At 39.2% G+C, this 10,700-nt stretch overlaps 1 protein-coding gene across 1 annotated transcript; it reads right to left on the bottom strand.

The window, feature by feature from the left end:
- Positions 1 to 6,132: 6,132 nt before the first annotated feature.
- On the bottom strand, positions 6,133 to 10,025 carry SMIM10L1 (small integral membrane protein 10 like 1). The gene has a single exon (XM_032593908.1). The coding sequence runs from the start codon at positions 9,861 to 9,863 to the stop codon at positions 9,627 to 9,629; it is 237 nt and encodes a 78-aa protein (XP_032449799.1). The 5' UTR covers positions 9,864 to 10,025; the 3' UTR covers positions 6,133 to 9,626.
- Between the last annotated feature and the right edge of the window lie 675 nt (positions 10,026 to 10,700).

The raw sequence follows: 10,700 nt of genomic DNA, 5'->3' as shown, positions 1-10,700 counted from the left end.
ATTTCCAGAATTTTCTATAACCCAAGAGAATTAATGATGAACATTGAAGATCCATTTTAACTTTTGTTTTTCTCGCTGGATGCTTTTTAGATGCTATTAAACATCACAGACTTTCCCTAGAATGACCTATAACCTTAATAAGCAAACATGATTGTCATCGTAAAACTTGCTGGTAACAAGAACATACCTGAGTCAGTATGAATATAAAATTTATAATGCAACATGTATTAATGTTACACATGCTAGCAGATATTTATCACATTCATATGTGAGAAAAAAATGATTATTTAGAAAAGAAAATCCTCTCCAAGTTGAACGAGGTGGAATATTTGTACAATACTAAGTTAAAAAGAAAGGAATAAAAATGCCGGAAGCACAGTCCCGTAACAAAGACATAACTTAAAACAAAGGAACAGACTGTCACTATGAATCCAAGCTAAAATAGACACTACATTTGTTGAATAAGACAAAAAAATTGACTTAATCTATAAAAAGAAATTGAATAATTATCCCTAAGTGTAGAATAATGCTTTTATGTCTGCTTTACGCACTTAGACACTGAGTTTGTGTGGGGTGTGTGTCTGCGTGTAAGGATTGATTATATGAACATTTGTGTATCTTGTCAAAGAGAACAAACACAACCAACTCACTCGCCAGGGATAAGAACGGAAAGTTTACAAGGGAATATTGTGTATTTGTATAAAATTTAAACATGTGTGTGTATATATGTAGTGCTAGGTTGACTTTTCTCATAAAATAATTGAAATGAAATCAAAGTACCTGAAAATGTATATAATCTTAAGGTCAGCAGGTGGCAAAATTGTGCTTGCTAATGATATGGAAATTGTGAATATAAGTTTGATACATAGTACTTTTTAGAGATTATAATTTTAAACATGTTTTAAAACTATCAACAATGAAGAGATCTTTGTAGGGTTTTAAATGGCTGTCATTGTTTCGATTGCAGAAGCAAACAAAAAACAAAAACAAATTAGATGATCAATGTTGAATACATGTGGGTTATAAGTCAAGTTTGATGGAGATGGTCAGGTCTGATGCTGGGAAGAATATAAAAACCATAAGGGTTTTGTGTCTTACTCCAGGAACCATCTGATGTAACCATGATGATTAGGACCCATGCACATAAGACCCACATAAAGATTTAGATTTTTTTTTTTTTTTTACATTTGATTTATTTTTGGGACAGAGAGAGACAGAGCATGAACGGGGGAGGGGCAGAGAGAGAGGGAGACACAGAATCGGAAGCAGGCTCCAGGCTCTGAGCCATCAGCCCAGAGCCCGACGCGGGGCTCGAACTCACGGACCGCGAGATCATGACCTGAGCTGAAGTCGGACGCTTAACCGACTGAGCCACCCAGGCGTCCCTAAAGATTTAGATTTTTTAAAATATAGTTTTAAAAGATTTATTAAGTAATCTCTACACCCAACATGGGGCTCAAACTTACAACCCTGAAATCAAGGGTCTCATGCTCTACAGGCTGAGCCAGCCAGGCCACCTAAAGATTTATATTTTTCAACTTCACTCATTATGTTGGACACTATATAAGAAATTTCCTGGGTGGGGGGTGGGGGAATTAGATGGTGACCAAAAGGTACAAACTTCCAGTTATAAGAAAAATACATACTAGGGATGTAATGTATGACATGGGAACTATGATTAACACTGCTGTATGGTATGCTATCACAGTGGATCCTGAAAGTTCTTGAAAGTTGCTGAGAGTGGATCCTAAAAGTTCTCATCATTGGGGCACCTGGGTGGCTCAGTCGGTTGGGCGTCTGACTTCGGCTCAGGTCATGATCTCACAGTCTGTGAGTTCAAGCCCCACGTCAGGCTCTGCACTGACAGCTCAGAGCCTGGAGCCTGCTTCAGATTCTGTCTCTGTCTCTCTCTGCCCCTCCCCCGCCTTCACTGTGTCTCTCTCTCTCAAAAAAAAAAAAAAAAAAAAACCCCATAAAAGTTCTCATCACAAGGAAAAGTAACTTTTTGGGGGTATCTACGTGAGATAGTGGATTTTAACTGAATTTATTGTGGTAATTATTTTGCAATAATTGTAAGTCAAGTTATTATGGTGCACAGTTTAAGATTATACGGTGCTGTGTGTCAACCAAATCTCTATAAAATGGAAAGAGAAGACATTTCCTAATGATTGTCCCTGGGATTATCTTGCTCGAGGAAAGGTGAAATTCTAATACTGGCTATATTTAGATTCAGATATTGAGGATAATTTGCTTTAGAATGCATCCTGTTCAATAGGAAAGTTAGATTACTTTGTGCTTATTAGAAAACAAGCATATTTAGTTTTCGTTTTTACATTTACACTCTGGTATCAGTCAACTTTAATGACCAAGATGAAAATGATTTAAACAACCATTACGAGTGGGATTTAGCAGTAAATGTCTCACAGGGACTATGTCTTCACTTCTTATGTAGTAATGTTGGGGGGATGAAGCTATAAGCAGGAACCTATTCCTGACAATAAGAAGCACAGAAAATGACTATTAAAATGTGAGGCCTGTGCTATAGACTGGTTAGTGGCTACTGATGTATTGCATTTTCCCTATTAAAAAGATTAATTTGAGATTGAGGCCTATGGTTCCCCCTTCCTGTAACAAGAGCCTGTGTTAGAGACTCTAGTCATGATCCAAGAAAAGCTACACCTATCACATCTATAGCTAGTCCCATGCAATCAGGAGAGAATTGTATCTTATTCTGGGACCAAGTTATTGTTCCCAGTGATTGCCATTGCTTTCTTGTTATCACTTCCCTCCAAAAGGAACTTTTTTTTAAAGAATTTTTTTAAAGTAATCTCTACAGGGGCGCCTGGGTGACTCAGTTGGTTGAGCATCCGACTTCAGCTCAGGTCATGATCTCGCAGTCCTTGAGTTCGAGCCCCGCATCGGGCTCTGTGCTGACCTCTCAGAGCCTGGAGCCTGTTTCGGATTCTGTGTCTCCCTCTCTCTCTGACCCTCCCCCATTCATGCTCTCTCTCTGTCTCAAAAATAAATAAACGTTAAAAAAAAATTAAAAAAAAATAATCTCTACACCCAAAATGGGACTTGAACTCGTGGCCCCAAGACCAAGAGTCACATTCTCTACTGACTGAGCCAGCCAGGCACCCCTTAAAGACACTCTTTATAGTCTTAATGTACTAAGTTTTATTTATTTATTTTTTCAGTTTGCCCACACCTGAGACCAGGAGAGTTGCAAATAACTTGTTTTCAATGCCAAAAGAGGCTTTTGCCTGAGCCCTTGCCCTTGGTGTAGAGCTTGGCCTGGACCCTTGCCCAAGCTAAGATAGTTTAATTTCGAGCCATATGGTCTTGAAATTTACTAAAAGAAAAGGTACCAATGGAAATATGCATGGATCAATACGGATTCAAAGGTGACATTGTCGACTTTCTGATGGTTTAGGTATTTTGTCTGCTGTTCTGGATTGAACTTCGTGTGCTCTGAACCAGGGACTTCCTTAACTGAGGTACGGAAACAAGGGGGCCATGTGTAAAACCCATAATTTCACACTCCACTCACCTGCGACATTGGTTAATGCTTTTTGTAGGAATCGATGCCATATGCTGGACGGCTCTCAGGATAAATCTTCATTTAAAAAATTGATCAGATGATTGGTTTGAACAATTCAGAAAGAAAGTTATTGACGGAGGTTATTTGTAGGAAAAAATCACAGGTGACAGATGGGCTATTTTCTTTCTTTTTTTAAAATGTTTATTTTTGAGAGAGAGAGACAGAGTACAAGCAGGAAAGGGGCAGAAAGAGAGGGAGACACAGAATCCGAAGCAGGCTCCAGGCCCCGAGCTGTCAGCACAGAGCCCGACGTGGGGCTTGAACCCACAAACCATGAAATCATGACATGAGCCAAAGTCAGATGCTTAACCAACTGAGCCACCTAGGCACCCTTGGGCTATTTTCAATTTTAGCACTTTTGGGAAACACCAACATCCATGCAGCTTTATAGCACAAAGGCACTGGTACCTCTATTCCTTGGCACCATGTTTAAATGAGTTAGTTTAAAAAATAACTTCTTTTTCCTTTTATACAGATCTAACTCGACCTCTGAATTTTAAGTCCTATTAATTATAGTCCTCTTTGACTTCAGTGTGAAATGCTTTCAAAGTTTTCTTTTTATTAATTGGCAAACTAAGATAGTTTCTTAAAAAAAATCTTTTTCAAATTAAACCTCTTATTTGTTGGCCCCACTCTCCATGATTTCAGAGCAGACATTTGAAGCACACTATTTCATTAGCAACTTTTACCTTTTGGTTGTGATAATTTATTTTTCCTCACTTTGGTTCCTAGGAAAAGGTATACTGAATCTATTTCACCCAGTATATGAACAACTTTCATTCTTCTTTGTTCATGTATGCCCTCCACTACCTTCCTGTGAATAAATCCACAGTATTTGAAAGCCATAAAGATGGGCAAAATTTCCTAATGTATGCGGCAGATCCCTAATTAGGATAGGAACTGGTAGGATTGCCTGGCCTCAGATGTACTGCAGCTAAAACTACTAAGAATTCCATAGTTCCTTATCATTTGTTGTAGGCACTCAGTAATGTCCTTGGCCTTTTGATTGTTCCAAGAGCATGACTGAGATTGGTATTTGTGTGGAGGAGAGGTGAGGAGAAGTGGACTTTAGCTGTAAAGATTCATGACTTGTTCTGGTGGTAATCTTGCTGGGCAGTAGGTTATTAAAGATTTCTTATTAAAATTGTAATGAAATTCCCACACTCGTGGTAATCCAAGCAGACTTATGTGACTCAACTGAAACCTGTTGAAATTCTATTTATTGCAGGGATTCCTTTCTTGGTTCACTTGCTTGAAACCTTCCAAGTCTATTCTTCAGACTACTTTCCAGGCTCAGTTTCTGGCATTTTCCTCCCCCTCTCCTTTTGTTCCTATATGCCTAAACTTTCTATTCCTGCCCCTTGATGTCTCCACGTGTAAGTCCCATTTTCTTTTTGACTCTATCAAATCTATTCATGCTCTACCAGGAAAAGTCCCCATTAGAATAGGATTATAAGACTTTTAACAGAAAATTTAGTTAGGTCTCCCCAAAGCAGTGATGGACAGTTTCAAAATTCATGATTAGCTGATCTCTACACCTTAAGGGGAAACAAAGTGTTTCCATTCTAGGGGTAATGTCTTTTTCTCTGTCTCCCTTCATCCCCTTCTTCCCTATAAACAGGCCAAATGACTTCAGGCAGCAGACAGTATAAAATACTGGACTTAATATCAAATTATATCAAATGCTTATATTTTCATATATAAAGCCCTCAATAATTACACTAAAGAAAAAAAAAAAGATATTGCCAACTATTACCCAGGAATTACTTTTGTTTGAAAATTTAAGAAACAGGATTATTCAGAATTACCTATACATTATAAAAAATTGAATCTCTCATCAAAAGTATCTTTAGAGATAAACTTAGGGTTCAACTGTGGTTTGGCCAATTACTATGACCTTGGGAAATTACTTAACCTCTTTAAATCCCAGTTTCCTTATCTGAAAAATGATGATAAAAAGGTCTTCCTCACAGGGTATACATGAGAATTATGGAGATCCTGTATGTAAATAACTGCACAGTTCCTGGTAGTAAAAACTCAATCAAATTAAAAATGCTGGCAATAATCATATGCCCTTTTAGCCAAGCAATCACAAGTATTTTTGCTCTCAACTAAAGTTATATTAACTTCTTGTTCCCTTTTAAGTTATATTATGTTCTATGATCAGATTTCCCTTTTATAGTTAAAATATAACACAGTCCTCATCCCCCAGCATTTTTATCACTTACACTTCATAAACATTTTTTCTTTTTTGGTGAGAACTATGCCACTTCTTTGCTTCTCCATGTTTGCAGGATCCTTGGACCAATCAATATTCATGGTGGCCTGAAAGAGCTCAATTTATGGGCAATGAAGTGAATCACTTTATTATCAGGGGCAAATATCTTTATTTCCTTCATTGATAACCATGTGTGGGAAAAAACCCCAACTAATTTGGCATTTATTCAACTATGCCTGGATCTACTTTGCATTAGGCAATGCTCTAGGTAAGGGACAGAGCAATGAACGTTTTTGGCTTCATGGATGTTGCCTAGAAGGATGCTAAAAGGAATAAAACTATTTGCACATTAGAATAATAAGTGGTTTTAGTCAGGGCAAAAATCGTGTTTTCTCCCCTGGGAAACTTCAGTAAGTTATAAATGTTGGAAGAAAAATAGGGACTGGGTGTAAGAGCAATTGTGAAGAATAAAGGGTAAGTCATGGAGCCTTCATTCGGTTCCTACTTTATATTTGCTGATACTATACAGGCTGTAAAACTGGATAGGATACAATATCTTCCCTCACAGTTTCCAGTATAGCTGGAGGATATGATATAGTAAGTGCTAAGTGCCGTGGTTTCTTTAGTGTAACAAAAGGCTGATCTGAAGAAAAAAGGTTGAAGAAGGCACATGTTCATGTAGCCACCTGAATGGAGCATCCCCATACCTCACTGTACCAGGAGTAATGGTAGCCATTCTTTGGTACGAAGACACGAGTACATCCAGGGAATAGTGACGCTCACCATCGGTAAGTCCCTTGGCAGACTTCATTGATCAAATTACATTTCTGACGTTTTAGATTAAAATGTTTTAGTTCCTGCACTCTCAGGGCAATATGTAATAACCAAGGTTAGAGATTATAGAAACCGCTCTCTTGGATATTTAAAAACAAAAACCCACATCTGATAACGAATGCACAATTAGGCAAAAATGAGGCAGCCCATGAAAATGGCATAAGTTGATGTTAACACAGCCTTTGGATGGAGTAAAAGAAATTAACTTAATATAGTCAGGGGAATCTGGGAAAAACTAAATTAAAACAGTGACATCTAAGTTCAGCCTTGAAACACAGCTAGAGTAACAACAGGCAAAAAGAAAAGAAAAAAGACAAGAAAAGACAAAAAAAAAAAAACAGAAAAAAAATAGAGAAGGCAGAAAAAAGTAAAGTAGTAAGAGGAGGACATGACCCAATAGCTTAGAGACAAGGAATAAAGGGTAGGAAATACAATTTCCCAAAGCCAGACCTGGTGCTTAAGGGGACACTTATTTCACCAACCCTAGAGTATACTTGTTGGTGGGACACAATTAGTGGAACACAAAACACTGGAAATAGTTTAAACCTTGACCTCTGCAAACAATGGCCGCTTTTATCTCACCTAAAATCCTTCTGGAGGATCTGCCCCATACCCCCAAGGTCAGCACCTTATGGATTTCCTTCAGGCTTGAAAAGCTCTACTGGAAAAAAATCGGTATTCTGTGAGTTTTAAGTTTCATTCACATGTTAATGAGATCTTCTGTTGGAACAGATACGGTTTATTGTGTATGCATCAAGCACTAAGGCAGGCTTATCTTCAATTCTCAGACTGATTTTTTAAAGTAGGTATTTTTATCTTCATTTATAGTTGAGGAAATTGGGTTTTAGGCAGATTAATGGACTCACCTAAGACCACAAAATGAAGTTTGTATTTTAACAATGATCGGCCTGATTGAAAAACTCAATTCCATTTCACTATGGTGGCTCTTAACCAATGCTGTACTTTTCAATTGCCTGGGGGGGAACTTCTAAAAATAAAACTTAAATTATTTTTTGAGAGAGAGAGAGAGAGAGAAAGAAAGAGAGAGACAGAGAATTCTAAGCAGGCTCCATACTCAGCATGAAGCCTGACTCGGAGCTCGATCTCACAACCCTGGGATCATGACCTGAGCTGAAATCAAGAGTCCAATGCTCAACTGACTGAGCCACTCGGGTCTCCCTAAATTAATTTTTAATCAAGGAAATAAATATACAGTTAAGAAAAACCAAAGTACTGTTACACTGGTAGTGAAAGACAGCAATCCTCTATCTTTTCTCTACTCATCTCTGATTTTTTTCTCAAGACAACCACTTCTTATGTTTATTTTTGTTTTTTCTGATTGTCTATATACTGATTTATTGACTTCTCTACATTAGATCTTGACTGATTCTTCCCCATTACACATACCTGTATCCTCTCCAATCCCCACAATGTTACACAATCATTTCTTGTTGTATTAGTATTCAGCATTTATATAATTATGACTGACTTTATAGGACTAGTATTATTCATAATTTGGAAGTATGCAGTGTAGTTTTTGAAAAACTGAATTGTCCTGTTTCATAATAAATTTGTTTCCTTAATTTTTTTATTGTTTATTTTTGAGAAAGAGACAGAGCAGAAACAGAGGAGGGGTAAAGACAGAGACACAGAATCTGAAGCAGGCTCCAGGCTCTGAGCTGTCAGCACAGAGCCCAATGCAGGGCTCAAACCTGCAAGCCTTGAGATTATGACCTGAGCCGAAGTCAGATGCTCAACCGACTGAGCCACCCAGGCACGTTTGTTTCCTTAATTTTTAAAAACTCTGCAGATCACTAATCCATCCCCAGACTCTGAAAAACTAAGTATCTCTTGTCTTTATATTCAAACACATCCGGTATTCTCAGTTTTTCTTTTTGAGACATTCTACCTATCTTTAGTCATTTCTTACTGAATTCAAGCTGTTCTCCCCTACTCTCCTCCCTCTTAAATATAGTTATATTACGATTTTAGCAACTTTATGGCATACTCTTTGTGCCCTTTACCCTTTAAATAATCAAATGCTTCTTCTCCACATCAACAAGACTGTATCTCTGAACTTCCCACTTTATAAGGACATCATTACCATTCCATATACTTTCCCCTCCCCCTTCAACAACCCTACTTGAAAACTGTACTTTTCCATTATCAAAGCTGTTAACATTTGCATTCTACTTTGTAACCATAATTAAGTATTCTCTCAAAAGATAAAAACCATAAACAGCATTTACATTAATTAATATGATTACTGAAGTGTTATTCACAAAATAACCAAGGTTAGTGCTATGACTGGACTTCCTTTTCTTTGGTTCCAAGGTCTTGAATTACACGGACACTGCAAGAGGGTCCACTTTCTAAAACTCCAACCCTGTTCAAAATCCAGCAGCATTTTTCGTTGTTTGGTATTAGAAGGATGTTTTTCCTGTACACTTGTGGTTATTTTCACTGAGAATTTCAGACTGTCATTGTTTTCTCTTGTTGAAGAAATATATTTGCCTTCCACGTATCTCTTTAAGATCTTCAGCTTCTTATTCATTCAATGTCTTGGTTCTAGTCCAATCCCATCTTCCCGAAATTTGTTTTATTTTAATTTGGACCGTGAGCTCGTACATTAACATTTTTTTTTTCTTAAAACTTTAGTAGCCGCCCTTTTCTTTACCCGGCATCATGTTCGTCCTGTTTTTAAGGCTGCAAAGCGTCTTAAATATTGTCGTAGGCCTTAACTGAAGTTCTTTGCTGTCCCCGGAAAATCGCGCATTTCCTTTCTCTAGCCTCGACCCGCTTTCCGCCCCGGCCCTGGAAGCTCCGGTAGGATCCGAGAGCGCAACCGCACAGAGCGCTCACGACCTCTCGCGAGATTCCAGAGCTCCGTGCTTACAAATTTTCTTCACCGCCGCCAGGCCTCCTGGGAGTCCGCCATGTCCTGGCCGGGATGTAGGCAGCGTAATCACGGCACTAAATATGTACCTGCAAGCGGATGTTGAGGATCACCGAGCCCGCGACGTAGAAATACGGGAAGTTCATGCGCAGCTGCCAGGCCAGCTCGAAGAAGGCGAGCAGGGTGCGGGAGAGCCCTTTGCAGAAGACTCCATATGAGCTGGGGGCCCCGGCCGTGCTGGAGGCGCTGAGGGCCAAGGAAGACGGAGCAGCCGCGGTGGCCATGAATCTGGTGTTGCCGCTCCCCCAGGGCATAGATCCGAGAGTCACCCCGGCTCTTGCAGACCTCCGACCAATGGCCGGGACGGCGAGGGGCGCAGTGCGGGCGGCTAACGGACCGCCGGACTCACACCTGCACCTCCCGCTGCCGCAGCTTCCTCCCCAACGGATCTCGGCCCCGGCCGCCGTTGGAGCTCCGCCCCTTCCTGTTTGATGCTCCTACTGGTTTTTAGCACTTAAAGCTTAACAGGCGGTAGGTGCGCAAGGGGTTATTTATATATATGCCATACATAATGTCTTATATATGGACAGCCAAACAGATATGGTTTTCTCTTTAAAATGAATAAAGGTAAATAAAATCATATAATTTGCCCTAGAGAACACAGTTTGTAAGGGTCAAACTCTAGGTTAAAACTCAGGTTTGTCTGCTGTGTGATCTGGGTTATTAGCCGGGAATCTCACCCTTTGATTTCATAAAATTAACCCTAATATTAGAGCCAGATGAACTCCAGTTCAGGCACAAAGTCTCCGTGTTCATAACATACCCTAAGTGTAAAGGATCACAGTCGTGGGCTATGGGTTGTCTTATGTATTAGACTCTTTCAGTTGCAAGTGACAGAAACAGTTATTTAAGCAAAACAAAACGAAACGCACACACATACGCATATATACTTTTCTTTTTTGGTACGTATATACCATATCATATTCCCACCCAGGTGGGAAAAGTCCTGATTAGGTATGGAAGATTCTACCATTTCTGCCTGCGGATGTACCTGTAACGTGTGGCTAGGCCCCAAAGGTTGGAATACCACTAAAAACTATGAATAACCCTAGTGTAACATAGCGTATCTCCCATAGCCACATATTCTTCTG

Source organism: Lynx canadensis, chromosome B4 (assembly GCF_007474595.2).
Source record: "Lynx canadensis isolate LIC74 chromosome B4, mLynCan4.pri.v2, whole genome shotgun sequence".
In the NCBI taxonomy this organism is placed as follows: domain Eukaryota; kingdom Metazoa; phylum Chordata; class Mammalia; order Carnivora; family Felidae; genus Lynx; species Lynx canadensis.
The sequence above is the reverse complement of the archived record's forward strand: the minus strand, read 5'-3'. Positions and strand labels throughout refer to the sequence as shown.

What these genes read in the sequence shown, in the direction of transcription:
- SMIM10L1 (XM_032593908.1), bottom strand. Translation starts at nt 9,863, where the DNA reads ATGCCCTGGGGGAGCGGCAACACCAGATTCATGGCCACCGCGGCTGCT.